This window comes from Mus pahari, chromosome 3 (assembly GCF_900095145.1).
Source record: "Mus pahari chromosome 3, PAHARI_EIJ_v1.1, whole genome shotgun sequence".
Lineage (NCBI taxonomy): Eukaryota > Metazoa > Chordata > Mammalia > Rodentia > Muridae > Mus > Mus pahari.
Window position 1 is genome coordinate 104,102,291 of NC_034592.1, and position 16,677 is coordinate 104,118,967.

Genomic DNA, 16,677 nt, shown 5'->3' on the forward strand with positions numbered 1-16,677 from the left:
CTGAATGCTGGGATTAAAGGCGTGCGCCACCACGCCTGGCTGCTAAAGTATTTTTTTATCTTTTATTTTATTTTTTATTTTTAAGACAGTAAAACTAGCCTCAAACTCATAATCCTCCTGCCTCTGCCTCCAGAGTATTAGGGTTAAAGGCATGTGATAACACACTCAGCTTTTTGTACTTTTAATATTTGTTTTACTCTCATGATTTCCTTATGAGCCAGGTGTGGTGGCACATGCCTTTAATCTCAGCATTAGGAAAGCAGAAGTAGGTGGAACTCTGTGAGTTCAAGGTCAGCCTGGTCTACATTGTCTCTAGATAGCCAGGGTTACATAGAAAGACCCTGTCTCAAAAACAAAACAAAACATCAAAGCAAATAAAAATAAGCAGCAACAAAAAAAATCTGTTTTATTCTTGGGATTTCCTTATGAGAGTAAACTTGGGTTTCTGTAAACCCACAGTTCTAAAAATATGACGGTCTAGTGTCTATTCTCTTCTCCCATACTGTGATGTCATGAGCTGCCTATGACAACACACCTATTTGTTCTAAGCTGCCAGATGTCTGAAGCCCCTTCTACCTTGCTGAATTCAGGAGTGCTCTCAGAGGCATAGACGTCTCCCACCCATTTGTCCTGAGTTTGGTTTGCTTGGGTGACTCTGAGCTTTTTGTCACAGGAGAGTGCTGGAAGAACAGAGTGACAAGGACCAGCAGCCATCAAGAAATGGCGAGATCCCTTCCAGAGCCCAGACAGAACAACAGCAGTGCCATGTGGAGGCTCTGACGCAGCAAGCCAAAGGACAGTGTCGAGTCCAGAAGGAGCTAGAACTGGACCACACACATATCAGTCGGCAGAGAAACGACAGTAGGTGCCCTCCTCTAAGGTCTGCTTCATCTGCCTTTTCCAGCTTCGTGCTGCCAAGCTTCTGCATTCTGACCTTTGTTGTCTTTGTGATATGATGGAATCTTTTGTACTGGGCACTCTCTTCCTTCTTTTAGAGACCTGAAGCTCACACAAGGGGGCTGGAAATAAGCAAGGACTTCTCTATGGCCCCTCAGAATGATGCATCCTCTGCTGACTCCCTCCAATGGCGCACTTGTCTGTGCATTGCCACCCGCCCCACTTGCCCACTGTTTCATTGAGGCCTACACATCTTCCTTTCCTTCCCCTTCAGTGAGGAGGCCCTGTAGCTTCCTCTTGCCATGCCACTCTATCCAACCCTCTTCACTCCTTACAGCTCTAGCCATGGCTGGAGATGTCTGAGTCCAGACAGTCATAGGCAGGAAGTGCTGACCTTCTCTCTGGGTGTTTTTGCTTCCCAGATCAGCAGTGGCTACTCAAAGAAGAGACCTGGCTAGCCAGCCTACGAGAGACACAGCAAGAAGGCTACTGCGGAGAAGAGAAAGAACTCGTGGCCTCTGTGGCACCTGATGCTTGGCTTCCAACAGTTGCTCAGACTCCACCATCCCCACTGGTCCAAAGCCAGAAGAGGGTGGTGCAGCCCCAGTGCTCACCGAGACATACTTCTCGGGCTACAGTTTGGAACATCAGGCAGAAAAAGGTATCGTTCCAGCTGGAGAGAATTATTAAGAAGCGGAGGCTGCTGGAGGCCCGGAGGAGACTGGAGCAGCTCAGTGCCCTCTTCTGGGTCCAGGATGGTGGTGCTTCCAGGGCCCCAGGTTGGGCCCCTAGCTCTAACACCTCAGGCCCAGGTTCTCAGCGGAGCAGCAGACGGACAACTTGCAGTTCTCTGAGTCGCCGACGCCTGCCCCAGCTACACAGGTACCAGTGATGTCACCAGGAGCCATGGCTGGGTTCACCCAGCTTTCCAGTGCTTCCCTCCTGGGGCTTCTCAGCCTGTGAGGCAGCTAGGTGTTTATTCCTCTGCGCCTTCTGGGCTTCTCTTTGTTTGCGTATCTTTTTTTTTTTTTTTTTAAGATTTATTTATTTAATGTATATGAGTACACTGTAGTTGTACAGATGGTTGTGAGCCTTCATGTGGTTGTTGGGAATTGAATTTAGGACCTCTGCTTGCTCAGGTTGGTTCCACTCTCTCAGGCCCAAAGATTTATTTATTATTATAAATAAGTACACTAGCTGTCTTCAGATGCACCAGAAGAGGGCATCTGATCTCATTACGGATGGTTGCGAGCCACTATATGGTTGCTGGGATTTGAACTCAAGACCTTCAGAAGAGCAGTAAGTGCTTTTACCTGCTGAGCCATCTTGCCAGCCCTTGCTTGCGTATCTTAAGAATCAGGCAGCTTCTTACACTTTCAGAGCTGCTGTTGCTTCCAGCTAGCTTCTTCTTTTCAAGGAACTCGCATCATTTGCATGTGTCCAGATGAAGTTTCTTATGTGTCCTGCTTCCACCTCCATCTCACCCCAACCAGTCTTCCTTGATCCCACAGGCTGCTCCACCCTGACCTGACACATGACACTTCCCCGCACATGTTTGGATCTAACTGTTGGCTCCTTCACTCCCTGTCTGCTGTCATGAGATGGGGAGTGTATTATTTCCCAGATTCCTTGGAGTGGAAGCCTTCATCCTGTTCTGTGTGTCCTTGGCCTTGCACAGTAGTCACACAAAGTCTGTTGCTGTCATGTTTTCTCACCTCTTTGTCCTTCAAATAACTGGGCAGGCAAGCCAACTTTTTTACTATGGAAAACATTCAAACATGCAAAATTTTGAGAGACTCATGGAGTACCTATTTTGAGCACTTAAAAAAATGTACTACACTTACTGTAGAGTCCCACCACCTTATCTTCCAAAGGATTTAAAATAATATCACCCCCATATCTTTAAGTATGTACCTCTAAAAATAAAAAACTGTTCTGTCATAACTACAAAATCATACCTGCCAAGATTAGGTTATAGCTTGATAGACACTAATACCTGGGTCACACTCAGTTTTCTCAAGTTACTTGAAGAGTGCCTTGATTTTCCATATCAAGATCTAATTGGGGGGCTGGTGAGATGGCTCAGCGGGTAAGAGCACCTGACTGCTCTTCTGAAGGTCCTGAGTTCAAATCCCAGCAACCACATGGTGGCTCACAACCAATGAGATTTGACTCCCTCTTCTGGATTGTCTGAAGACAGCTACAGTGTACTTACATATAATAAATAAATAAATCTTTAAAAAAAAAAGATCTAATTGGATTTATAAACTACATGTCACTGTTAAGTCTGAAGTTACTATAGTCATTCTTTCCTATTTCTTCTTATCAGTATGCAAAATGGGTCAGCTCTGTAGATGATACCACACCACAGATTCATCTGCTTGATCCTTTATAATATTAAAATTGTTCCTGTTTTCCTCACATAGCCAATTGCTTGAAATGTAGGTCAGTTAAACTTTTCCCTAAGATAAAGCAGTTGGGGGTGGGGATTGAGTAACATGTATCTGAGACTTCTGAAAGCCAGGGCTTGTTGTCAACAGTCTGCTTTTGTGTATTGATCTGAGGAGTGCTGGACACAGTGAGTGGGCGGCTTGTTTTTGAACCTCTTTCAGAGTAACTAAGTAGAATGCCACATTCCTTGTATTGTCACAGGAACATTACTATTCTAAGATGGCTTTCCTTATCTTCACAGTGCTTTCATGAACTGGGATCCTTCTGCCATGTCACCACCTGTGCCTGAGCTGACTCACCAAATGCTAGAAAAATCCTTGTCAACTGATTTCATTCCTCCAAGGGCAGGACGCCTGGGCAGGAACAGCCTCCATTCATTGTGGTGGAGGAAGTTCTCTCCAGCCAGGAGAGCCTCTACCCAAAGCACCCATCTCACTGTGAGCCACAAATCTGTCAGTAGTCAAGAAATTGAGTCACTGGGTAAGCAGCCCTGTCAGATGTCATCCCAGGGCCAATCAACTAAGAAACAAAAAACAAGGGACGGTTCAAGGACCTTCATCCCTTCATCCACGTGGGCTAAGGGACTAACAGCCTCTGTCAGCACACAAACTGGGTGGACAAAAGAAGGGAGCTGTGGGACCTACAAGACTCCCAAGGAAACTACTTCCCAGTCTACGGATCTCAGTGGATTGGAGCCAGCAGCTGGGCATAGGAAAGTCGTCAAGTCTTTTCAGGCAGAATCCAAACCCCCACCTCCAAGCAGGGCATCAAAGAAGCATCCGAGGGCGTTGGCAGCGAGGGCCAGGGACTTCGCCAAAACGTTCTCGCGTTTGCCTCAGGGCAGCCCTTTAAAAGACCAGCCTCGTGCAGGGCATCCAGACACACCAGCCTCCTTCACAGATTCTAGACCTATAAAGGGCCGTGTAAGGGAAGAGGACAGAGGTTTATCTGACACCGAAAGCAGCTACTCGGTGGATTCTCTCTCTTATGTCTGTGCCCAAGTCCCAGAGAAACTGCTGAAACCAGAGGGCCTTCAGGGAAAATGGAAGCTCCCAGATCCAGAGAACTCTGAAAGTGACAACAGTCAAATATCTGAGGATTCAATTGCTGGGAAGGGGCATGGAAGCCTCTCAACAAACTCTAGAGGTGAATATTCCATGAAGGACCATGGGCATTCAAGGGCCAGAACTTCAGCCTCTGTGCGGGGTCTCCCCATGCCCTCAGACAGTAACTTATATACTCAAAAATATAGGAGCTTTTCTTTGGACAGCCTGATTGACCCTGAAAATAGGCAAGGGGAACCTTTCCTTGGTTCTGCTGATGAGATGCCTACAGAGACTTTTTGGCATCTGCAGAATGCCACCCTGTCTTCAGTAGACCAGGAGGCAATGGCTAGGTCTAGCCCTACCAACCATAGAATGGGAGTTGGGGTGAATGTTCTCTTGCCAAAGAGCAATTCATTTTACCTTGATCCTCAGTTCCAGCCCTCTTGTGATCAGCTTGAGTCAGAAATGGAGGCAAGCTATTCCGAACACACCAACCCTCTCCGAGGCATTCAACTTGCAAGAGAGAGCCCCCTGTTATCTGTGGATTCATGGTTTTCTTGTGACTCTAAGATCAGTCCCAGCAGTCCCTCAGGGGTCATACATTCTTTATGTCCAAATCCTGACATACATGAAATTCAGCCACATGGTGAGAAGCCCAAACACTGGCTAAGCATTGAAGAAGTAAAGCCACTAGGTACCTGCAAACTCCCCCAAAGCAGTACTGAGCCACCTTGCAGTTCAGATTTGTATGCAACCTCTGTTTCTGATACATCCAAGCCCTCAGTTTCTGAAAGCCAAGGACTCCTTCAGCCAGGAGCTGATGGATTCTTTCAGGGCAGAGAAATGCCTGACATGACCAACCAGGGCATCTCTGAAGAGTCTCACAATTCTGACATGTCAAGCATGTTGGCTCCCTCTACCACGTCATTCACTCATGTATGTAGTATTAATAAGAAGGACTGGGCTGCCCTTCATCAAGAATATCTCCTTGAGCTCTCTGATTCTGGTTTTGAGGCTGTAGGAGAGCCCAGGCCAGCTTTCCCCTTCCTGGAGGAAGACTCCAGTTCCCTGACTGAAGCTTCTGATAGAGTAGACACTCACTTGCCAACTGGCCCTGGGTTATCTAGAAATTTAGATTTCAGCTCCTTTCCAGTCCACATATCCAAAATGGGGCACTTAAGAACAGAGAAAGATCATGACAGTCGGAGTGCCAAGGTAGAAAGCGCTTCTGATCTCTTCAGTACTGTTGAGAGGATGAGTTCTAATGGGACATACCCAGCAGACGTCGAGTCACTGACTTCTGGATCTATAAATGCACAGCCCTATACAGCAGGAAATGTGATGCCAAGTTCCATGACCGAAGCATGGGAAGTCAGTCATGCCAGCTTAGAAGGATGCCTTCAGGGTGGCAGACATTCTGCACTGATAACTTCCTCTGGGCAGAAGAGGGCTTATCACAATCATGACACCTTAGCCACTGAAGGAGACTGCTTACCTCAAGTTGGGGCTCTTCTCAGGAAAAATACTACAGTTCAACCAGGACTATTAAGTCACAGCGGCCACCAGCACCCCCTACTGGAAGAGGAGGCAGCTTCCCAGCAGTGCACCGATGAGGAAGTAGCCAGAGCACACATAGATGCTTGTTGTACTTTCCCTTCCGGTCCTGAGCTGTTCCTGCACTCTGCCCACTGGAGCTCTTTCCCATCCTCCCTGCAGCCGCCTCCCCTGGAAACATTCTATGTAACCAAAAGCAGGGATGCCCTGACAGAAACTGCCTTAGAGATTCCGGCCTGCAGAGAAGCCTGGGTGCCATCCCCACCCCCTAGGGAAGCCTGGGGCTTTGGTCATAGCCATCAAATCTCCCAGAAGGCTCACTGGAAAAAGAATTTGCCCAAGTTGTCCCCAAGTCAGAATTCTAAGATTGATTTACCTCAGCAGACAACAAAAAGACCGACAGATCTGGACACAGGCGAAGGCACTGAAGAACTGGGGAAGCACTCGAGAAATATGAGAGAGGAAGAAAACCATGATTCTGCTGACTCTTTGGTTGCTCAGAACAGACAGCACCTCCCTCCTACCAAATCCAAAGCTTGTGAGTGTGGAAATCACCTTGGAATTTTAAATAAGGAATACACCCTCTCAGTCCACGAGAACCCAGAAGGAGCCTCTGCGTGGCATCACTGCAGTGTTGCCTTCAATGGCTCTGAGTCAAAGACTTTGCTCTTCATTTGTGATTCCAAGGCAAGTGGGGAAGAACAGAGTCCACTGCTGCCACAGATACAGTCCGGTGGTATGCGCAGTCAGTCTCCTGGAGCCAGGTCTGATTTCATTGGCAAAATCACCAATTTAGACCTGGAAAAGGTCATACCGGATGAAACTGCTGTCTCTTTGAAATCAAGATCTCTCCACTGTCTAAGCAGCCCTGTGAGCTTGGCAGGAGGTGGAAGTCCAACCCACAGGTGGGAGGGGACGAATGAAACTGTGCTTCTCAGAGACGTGATTTCCAAAGACATCCAGGAAGAGTTTAGTCTTCCAGGAACTCAGTATATCTGTGAAAGATGCCATCTAGTTATATGCTCTCAGGAAAGAGAGCCCACTGAATGCAAGGCCCATGGACAGTCACAAGAAGTACGGTCCAAAGAAGAGCCTTTGGAAGAGAAACAGAATGAAAGAGTTAATCATATCGACGAAATGGCCAGGCTGATCAGGAGTGTAATGCAGCTGGAAACTGGCATCTTAGAAATTGAATCCAAGCAGAATAAGCAGCTTCATGCTTCCCACAGGCCAAGTACAGAGCTTATGCTCCAGGACTTAGAGGGCAAGGAGAAGGCTGACCATGTCCCCAAGCCAGAAAGTTCTGGAGAACATTTATGCTTTGAGGATCAGCCATCTTTTCCAATACAGATAAAGGGTGGTATCTTTGAAGACAGCAGCACTAGAGAAGTAGAGGTTAACAATACAACTAGTAATAATAATACCCAGATTCAGAAACTCAGATCAAGGGAATATGTACAAACGAGGGGGTCTGAGAGCGAGCCCTCATGCCCGCCACCTGGAGCAGACAGACTTGCTAGGGACACATGTGATTCTTTGGGGAAAGGCACAGCTCTCAGAAAGCCTAGCAACATTTCCCTTCACTCTAGGACAATGAGAGCATTAGCTAGAGCTCTGCCATTGCAGCCCAGCATAGAGAGACACGAGAAGGACAATGAGCTTCTAAAAGCATCAGCAAAATTCCAAGGCCAGACTTGGTCCTTGGAAAGTCTTGAGGAACTGGAGAGTATGGAAAGTTTTCAGGAAAGCCAAATTGTTGTAGTCCCAAGTGGTTCAGAATTGGAGAATGCAAAAACTCAAGGAGGAGTTGAAGAAATGACTGTGGACAGGAGAGGGAGCCTACAGGAAAAAGAGGCTATGGTCTCATCGATTCAGAAAGTTTCTACTCCCAGCCAGCACTGGAAGGGCACATTTTTCAGCCAGGAGGCTGTTTCCCCATTCCATAACCAGACAGCCTTCTCTGCAGCTCTTCCTCATGGAGAGCTGAGTGGTACCCAACCTGTGCATTCTCTAGGCTTCCCAAGAAGCGGTTTGCATGGCTCTGATACCAAAGGCATCTCTTCATTTGAGTACATATTAGAGCCTGTGATGTTGAAAACTAATAGAAATTCTTTGGCAACTGGAGTAGGGGATCAGGATCACATTGGAGAGACCAGAAGCAGGAGCCCACAGGAAAGTGCTTCAGGAGATGTTTCTACCACACACACTCCCTGGGGTGGATCTGTAATGCCCGTGGTCATGAGAGCTAATGGTCAGACTGTTACACCAGACAGCACTCTCCTAAATGCAGAGGACTGGATAACAGTAAGCACTAGTTCCCAAGAAGACCAGGAAGGGGGCTTCAGGGATACCTCCACAGGCTCAGCTACCCAGGAGACTTTGGATTCTGAGGCCGAGGCAACTGTACAAAAAGAAAGAAAAACCAGTTCCTTGGACAGGATCTCAAGGCAAGCTGAAAAGAGAGTCAGTTTCCTCTTACAAGAAGATAGTAACCAGGGTGAAGAGGAAAGGCAGAAGGCAGAGGAGAAGTCAGAAGACCAACAACTTCCTAACTCTGCTTACTTAACGCCTGTGTCTGTACTGAAGGGACCTGATCCAGAGCCTCTGCTGCTACCGGACTCCTCTATCCATGCATCCCTATGCTTGGGTATCTTAGCAGAGATCAGACAGGCAAAAGCACAGAGGAAGCAGCTTAATGACTTTGTGGCTGAGGGGACAGCCCTTCCTTATGAGACTTCCCAAGAAGCTGAGTGTTTTTCAGAGGCTGCTGGTAAGCCTCAGACACAGAAGGCTAGGTTAGGGTGGGATAGCGCCAGGAATGATGCTAAAGTACAAAGACTGCATGAGGCATCTCCAACTGCTGTGTCTGCAGACCTCTTGGCTGATGAGAGGAAAGCCCAGGCCACTGCAGGGAGCTTTCATCATCTGCCCAATCCTGAAACTGACAGAGAACCACAGCATCATTTGCTGGCTTCCCCTCATGTTGTTTCAGAGCTAGAAGAAAGATATTGCACTGGAAAACCAAGACAATTTTGCGGAGCAAGTGGATGGTCTGATTCTTCTGAAGTCATAGAGATAAGGAAAGAAGCGTCTAGAACAAAGTCATCTGTTGGTCCTTTGCCCTCAGACAGGCTTCTTTCTATACCAGCTGCAGAGCAGGATGGCAGGGTGGGATCAGAGAAAGTGTCTGTCTTACCTTCTCAAACTTCTTGTGATGCTCCTGGCAGGATTCTGCATGGGCAAGGTCAGTTGGCTGCACAGGAGATTGTAAAGGGTATATCCTTTGGTGGGAAGGACAGTATCCAGGGTCATCAGGAACCTAGAAGTCTAGATAGCACACATGGAGGAGGCTCAGGTAAGATCTCATTGACCACACAGAAAGGAAAAGCAGTCTTTTCTGAGTGTCTGTCTGTGATGTGTACTGTTGATAATGCTGTAGACCTTTCTCGGCCTAAGCAAGACCATGTTCATGGCTTGGATGCTTCTACTGGCTTAGAAGAAATGAAGGCAAGTCCAAAGTCATGTGCTGTTCACCCTGAAGCTCCAAGAAAGGTTGAAGGAGAAGCTAACATACGTCATCCTGTTAAGTGGAAAAATGTTCACTCTGGTCTGGCAGTAGCATGTGGGGGTGACAGCAAAAATCCATGGTCAACTCCATTTCTAGATCAAAGACCAAGCCTGCATCCCAGTGGAGTTAGAGAAGAGGCTCCAGGTCCATGCCCAAAAGACTGCCTTGTCTTTGAGAGGAACACTGGAGGCAGCAGGCCACTTGGCTCTTCTTATGAGGAGGCAGAGAACAGAACTATTCCTTGCCCTCACTTAAGTGGTTCTCAACCTATTGCTGCTGTTTACGCATGCTGCTCTCATTCCTCTCCTCTGCCATGCTATAGAGATGGTGTCCTTAGGAAGGGAACCCCCTGGGCTGCTCCTCACCCTGACCACTCACCTTGCATAGTACCATCTAGGGTCTGTGAAGTGGACGGAGCAGGAGAGAGCTTTTCTCCAGTGTCTTTGGCACATGGCCTCAAGCACAAATGTGGGTCAGTAGACAACAGCATTCCCAACCCACCCACTACAACTCCTGTCTCCTCTCCAGCTCAAAACTGCAGCTGCCTTTCCATCTCAGCAATGAGGGCAAGTTCCCTCACCCACACATTTGCTAGGGGAAGGTCAGTGGAAGGTTCTGGGGAAGAGACTACAGGGAATAAGGCCAGCACTGCCCCTGAGGATACTTTTCCATCCAGTCCTGCAGGCATGAGCTCTGAGCCACTGAGAACTTTGAAGAATAACTCTGTGGATGAGAATGGACAAGCATCCCAAACCATGCCAGAACCTCTTGCGGTGACTCAGGGACCACGTACCCTAAATGCAAATGAATCTGTTGACAGTAAGCTGGTGATAGCAGCTCAGTTTGGACATTTAGAAAACACTATCAAATGCTGTTCAGAAAAGATGCAACCATCCACTAAGGTCAGGGGTCACAGTTGCTCAGGTCCCCAAGCCCAATTTGTAACCATGTTGAAACCTACCTGCCACCCTAAGATTGAGACTTCATGGGAAGAGGAAGAACAACAGAGAGACCAGGTCTCAGGAGATGGCAAAGACCATGCCCAGGTCAGAAATCTAGTACCTTCTAACGTTGGTGGCTTTGATGGCTGTCAGACTAGAGATGGTGAAACCAAGTCTTCTGTGCCCCAGACTTTCTTTTCAGACTTTGAAGCCCAAACGGAACCATCACAGCCTGCTGCCCAGACTCATAGCCAGCACTGCTCTGATAGGAAGCAGCTGCCTCGCAGCCACCACAGGCACTTGCTTCCTGTGATTGCAATCTTCTCTGGCCCCAAGCACGCCAAGTACTCTCCTAGCCCAAAGTTTCATATGGTCAGCTCATCTCGGTCTCTTCAAGAACTAAATTTGAGTGTGGAACCTCCATCCCCAACAAATAAAGATGCACAGGGGCCAGATAGCTTGTGGAGACCACATCTCAGGGGTCATTCCTCCGAAAAGCCAGTATCAACATCTCTGAAGACTCAGGATTACAGTCAGAAAGCTTTGTGTAACTTGAACAATAGCTCCACTGATCACAGGTCCTTGAACCCTGTCATTCCTCCTTACCCAACGTCTTCCACTGTGTCATGTATGCCAACCCCTGAGTTCTTGACCACCTGGATGCCTGGTGCTTTGGAACAGGCCCATCAAGGAAAGAAAGATAAACTGAGTGTCCAGTGTATGCCAGAGAATTGGCATTCTCAGACGGACAAAGAAATGCTGCACTTTGGTTCTAGTGAATTAAGTCCCTCTGTCCTGCCCTCATGTCCACAGGGACCTGTGCATATTGGTTGGAAGCAATATGTATTTGGAAGTGCAGTTGATGTCTCTTGTAGCCAGAAACCCCAATGCCTAATACAATCAAATATGGCTCAGCATTCTAGCATGGACAATGTCCTAGAAGTCAAGAAATCTCCATTTCACTCTCATCCCAAGTCTGATGCCCAAACCCAGGATTTGCCAAACATACACAGTAACATTGAGAATGACCAAAGTTCAAATGAGCTCCCTCTGGCTGGAGGGAGTGCCACAGCTCAGGTAGATGAGATTGTACTACTCTGCCCAACAGAGACAGGCTGTGCTGGGGCGGAGGCCAGTATGAATACCTTTGAGCAGAGAACACAGGCCCTGGGCAGCAGGTGCCACTGGAGTTGCACTGATGTCTCTGTTCAGCCTGAAGCCAGGACAATGTCAGACTCTGAGCTAGCCTCCTGGACCAGCATGCACAACCTGTCTGTCCACCTTTCACAGCTTCTGCACAGTACTTCAGAGCTGCTTGGGAGTCTCTCACATCCAGGTGTAGTCATGAAGGAACAGAATGTCAAGAGTGAATCCCTAGATGAGGCCCAACAGGCCCTCATAAGGGACGGTTCTGCTCTGACCACCGTGGATGAGGGCATCCAGACAGACCTGGCCTTACCTCCTTTGGCCTTCCAGAACCCAGAGATCAAGTCTGAGGAGGTCAGTGTGATCCTTGAAGTGATGGACTCGGGAATCACCACTGTGGCTCAAGAAAAGGGAGATGTCCCAGTGGTGTTTCAGAAGCGGGAGGCCGAGGAAGCAGCAGCACCTCTAGGTCTCCATGAAGGAAGCACCCATGATAAGCTGCAGAACCCTCCTGTTCCCCCCGTACCACACTTGAGGTTCCAGAAAGCTGATCTTGGGCAGAACTTTACTTTCATGAGCCCCCCAGCTTCTCCTGATGGTTCCCCACCTCCCAGTCTGCAGCCAGAGGAATCTTGCATGGTGGTCAATATGCCCAGAATCTCCCCCCACTCAGGGCTTTTCCTTGGTGCTTCCGAGTCCACCCAGGAGCCTAAAACCCAGAAAAGGTGGTGTGGCTCGAGTGCTGTGCTGGTGGATAGGGCTTCCTCTCCGATCCTTACGTTTAGTGCCAGCATCCAGGAGCTGAGCAAACCCTTAGCCTGTGTGACTCTATCAGTTCCCTCAGCTCATCCTCTTGAAGACTTCCAGAAGCTTGACATCAATTCAGACCTCGCTGTTGGTGACCCAAGACCTCCAGTGGATAATTCTCAAGCCAGCGATGAGTCTGGTGACTCTCAGAGAGCTGAGTCTCTGGACAGAGGAGGCAAGAGCCCCTTAGGAAAAAGCCCTGAGAGATTACTTCTTGATACTAGCTCCCCATGCAGCCCACAGCAGAGCTCTAGTCTCCAAGTTAGTGTCTTAGGAACGGCCCCTCAGCAGCTTCAGCCTGAGAGCACCACTGGAGACCAAAGCAAATTGCCATCTCCACCACCAGGGCACAGGAACCCAAAGCTAGATGACAGCTGTGTGACTGAGAAGGTGACTTCTATAGAGCATGGTCCACTAAGGCCCAGTCAGTGGCAGAGCAGGGCAGCAAATAAAGGCTCAGAGTTTATGGTGGTGCCACAACCCAATCTGAATCAACCTTCTTCACGGAGAGGTCTTCAGCCCGTTAGCCCTTGTCAGATCTCTGATTCTACAGGGATTCAAAGTCCTGCGGTAGACCCACCTCAGGCCTGCCACCCTGTGGGGCTGCTCTGTTCTGGTTCACATATGCATGTGGCCCCTGGTCCCCAGCATTACAACCTCAGGGATCCCCCAGTTCATAACAATTTTAATAACTTGTATGGAGTTCAGAAAGGACCTTGCGGAGGTCTGCATGTAGGTAAAAGTTTAGAGGTCAGATGTGACTCCAGTTCTGTAGGGACACAAAGGCCCCAGCAGCCTTCTGAAAAATATAGCCAGAACCTGGATTGGCTTCAATTGGAGCACATCCCCTTACAAGCTGGGGTTCAGAAGCTCTCTCTCAGTGTGGAACTCACAGAAGCAAAACTACACCATGGCTTTGGGGAGACGGATGCCCTGCTGAAGGCGCTGCAGAGTGGGACAGGGGAGATGCTTGCTCCTCAAGAGCCTGCTGTTCCCTCCAGTGAGGGGTTCTACACTAGGTAAGGGCCCTGGGCCTGAAGGGCAAAGGATGGGCAAGATGAACGTCAGGGTGAAGACCATGTATGAATCAGTCACATTTTGTTTTAGGCAAAAAAAGACTCTTGAGACCCTCAGGAGGCAGAGGGCTGAGCGACTTCATAACTTCCGTCGCACGCGAAGCCTCAGTCCCCAGAAACTGGGCTTTCTGCCCAGCAAGGATTTCCCTACCTGGGAACTCGACTTGCCCAGCAGACGCCAAGAATACCTGCAGCAGCTGAGGAAGCATGTCGTGGACATCACTAGGTAAGGGAGAACCTGGAGTCCGAGGAAGCAGGCTCTGTGGGAGCTGGAAGTTGACCATCCAGAGACTCTTCCAGGCCTCTGGAAAAACTGAGGTAGATGAGTCTGGGACAATGGAAATGGGATGTATAGGAAGGAATGGGACACAGAGTGCAGAAGATGGGCAAAGAGAAGTATTGGACAGAGAGACTCCTATATGTTACTCAATCTGTGTGCTGGGGCTGTAGAATGGCTTGTTCCTCCTTAGAAACCTCTCCTAAGAATGTTAAATGATGACCCTGTAGGCCACAGGAGATTGTGCTGAGCCAGGAGGGGTGGGCAGGACATCCTTCTGTGTGCTTGCCATGTTAGAAGGTGTCTTTTCACCTTGTGGACTTCTCTAGAATCCCAGAACCAGCACCAAGATTAGCTCGCCCTCCCTCGGACATTGAGCTCATGCTTCAAGAGTATCACCGGGCTCGTGAAGAGGCCAAGGCGGAGATTGCCCAGGCTCAAAATCGGCTCAAGGAAAGGACTGAACAAGAAAAGATGAGAATCCGACAGCAGATCATTTCCCAGCTGCTGAAGGTGGGGAATGAGGCAGTCCTCTGCCTTAGGACAGGTCTGGAACCTGGGCCAGACCTTAGACTCTGGTAGCCTTCACTCTGCCTGTTTGTGAGTCTGGGGTAGGGTTCTGCTTCCAGCCCAAAGCTGGACTCACATTCCCTTTACGCTCATCGGGGCACTGCTGCCCCAGACCAGTGTGAGAGGAGAGGCTTCTGTGTGGAGTCAGGGATGTGGGGAAGAAAGCATGGAGAGTTGTGGCTTCTGGAAAGTAGGTGGGAGGCTACAGCAGGAGGCTCTGGGAGGTAAGTGGTGACAGCTGTGGAGGTGACAGGGAAGGGAGAGGATGTGGTAGTGCGGTATCATCAGAAGCTAGTTTATCTGTTGTCTTCCAGGAAGAGGAGAAACTCCAGACTCTAGCCAACTTCAGCTCCCTGTACACCAGCTCCAATGGAAGCATATCTTCTGGTGTCACATCTGGTTACAACAGCAGTCCAGCCTTCTCAGGCCACCTCCAGTCCCTAGAGGTTTCGGTAAGTGGGCAGACATCAGAGCTTCTGAGATGGAATGTATAGGACCAGCTCTCTCAAGGCCCCGCTGCTGTGGGCCCTTCCTGTGTGGTGTGCCTTCCTCTCACTTTATTCTTGCGGTTCTGTGGTTTGCTCTTTTTTTTTTTTTTTAAGTTTTGTTTTGTTTTGAATTTTGTGTGTGTTTGTTTCTGTATAGGTACATGTGTGTGAGTGCTGCTGCCCACAGAGGCCACAGGCCTCAGGTCCCCTGGAGCTGGAGTTACAGGTGGTTGTGAGCTTTCTAATGTGGGTGCTGGAAATGGAGCCTGTGTCCCCTACGACAGTAGTACACACCTGGGCATGGTGGTGCAAGCTTTTAATCTTAGCACTCAGGAGGCAGAGGCAGGTGGATGTTTGTAAGTCTAAGGCCAGAAGGCTCTTCATCCAGGACAGCCAGAGAGCTACAGACTGAGACCCTGTCTCAAAACAAAAACAAAATCAAACAAACAAAAACCAACAACCAGTACATGTTAAGTTTTGTTTTTATCCTTTAAAAAAAAATAAAAAAGGTTTATTGGTTTGGTTTTGTTATAGTTTTTTTATTTTGCATTTATTTATTTTGAGACAGGGGCTCACTGTATATAGCCCTGGCTGGCTTGGAAATTCACTATGTAGATCAGGTTGGCTTTGAACTCAGAGAAATTCACCTGTCATTGCCTCTGCCTCTTGAGTGCTGGAATTAAAGGCATGTGCCATCATGCCCAGCAAGATTTATTTTTCTTTTTTGTATGGGTGTTGCCTGCAGATATGCCTATGTACCACAAGAGTGTCTGGTGCCTATGGAAATCAGAAGAGGGCATCCGATCCCCTGGGACTGGAATTACAGATTGTTGTGAACCACCATATGGGTGCTGGGTATCAAACCCAGGTCCTCTGAAAAAGCAGACGCTGCTCTTCCTCTCTCCTCTCCCCTGCCTCTCCCTACTACCTCCCCTCTCCCTCAGATCCAACCCCCTTCTACTTCTCTTCAGAAAAGAGCAGGCCTCTCAGGGACATCAACCAAACATGGCATAACAAACTATAATAAGATCAGGCACATAGCACCGCATCAAAGCTGGACAAGGTAACCCACTAGTAGAGAAAAGGTTCCACACGCAGGCAAAAGAGCCAGGAACAGCCCCTGCCCCCACAGTTAGGATTTCCAAAAGAACCCCAAGCCACTCAGCCATAACATGTATGCAAAGGACCTAGGTCAGACCTCTACGGGCTCCCTGATCTCTGTGAGTCCCCCCCCCCCACGTCCCAGTCAGTTCTCGTGGTGTGTCCCTGACCCCTCTGGTTTCTCATCCTATCCCTACCCCTTCCAGGACTCCCAGAGCGCCACCAATGTTTGGCTGAAGTACTCTGCAGTAGATCCCAGTTGCTGAAAGAAGTCTTTCTGGTCTCTGATGACAGTTCTGCTAGGCTCTGGTCCCACAACACTGCAGGCAGGACAACCCGTGGGTCGAAGGTTCTGTGGCTGGGTTGGCATCCCAGTGCTGCTCTTAACACTGAGCCTTCTCTCCAGGCCCAACTTAAGCTTTTAAAACAGTAGATGCTATTTTAGGATAAGGTAGTAAGTAAAATGGTGTTGCCTTTAGACTGTTTAGAGACTTAAGATTGTAGAGAGATAAGAATATTAAGCAGCTGTTGTTGCCCTAAGCAAACTGCAGAAATGCTAAGCCAGCGTAATCTGTGGTTTGTCCAAATCTACAAGGTCAAGGACACCCTGAAGAGACTGTTGGAACTGAGACTGGAGGGATGAAATTCAGAAGAGCTGAGCAGTGCTAGTGTTGGGAGAGAGGCAGCCTAAGAAGGAAGGCCTGGAAAGAGAGTGTGAATAGCTAAGCAGGAGTAGAGGATAGAGCGGGGTGTGT

The 16,677-nt window shown here is 48.7% G+C and overlaps 1 protein-coding gene across 4 annotated transcripts in view; it reads left to right on the forward strand.

Annotated features, from left to right (window-relative positions):
* The window catches only part of Stard9 (StAR related lipid transfer domain containing 9), an 80,069-nt gene that overhangs the window by 58,361 nt on the left and 5,031 nt on the right, over positions 1–16,677 (forward strand). For all 4 annotated transcript variants that reach the window (XM_029536325.1, XM_021193326.2, XM_029536324.1 and 1 more), the window contains 6 exons: positions 674–861; positions 1,320–1,779; positions 3,590–13,429; positions 13,518–13,712; positions 14,093–14,276; positions 14,648–14,785. In XM_029536325.1, the coding sequence (XP_029392185.1) occupies positions 674–861; positions 1,320–1,779; positions 3,590–13,429; positions 13,518–13,712; positions 14,093–14,276; positions 14,648–14,785 (11,005 nt within the window). The remainder of the gene's footprint in view (positions 1–673; positions 862–1,319; positions 1,780–3,589; positions 13,430–13,517; positions 13,713–14,092; positions 14,277–14,647; positions 14,786–16,677) is intronic.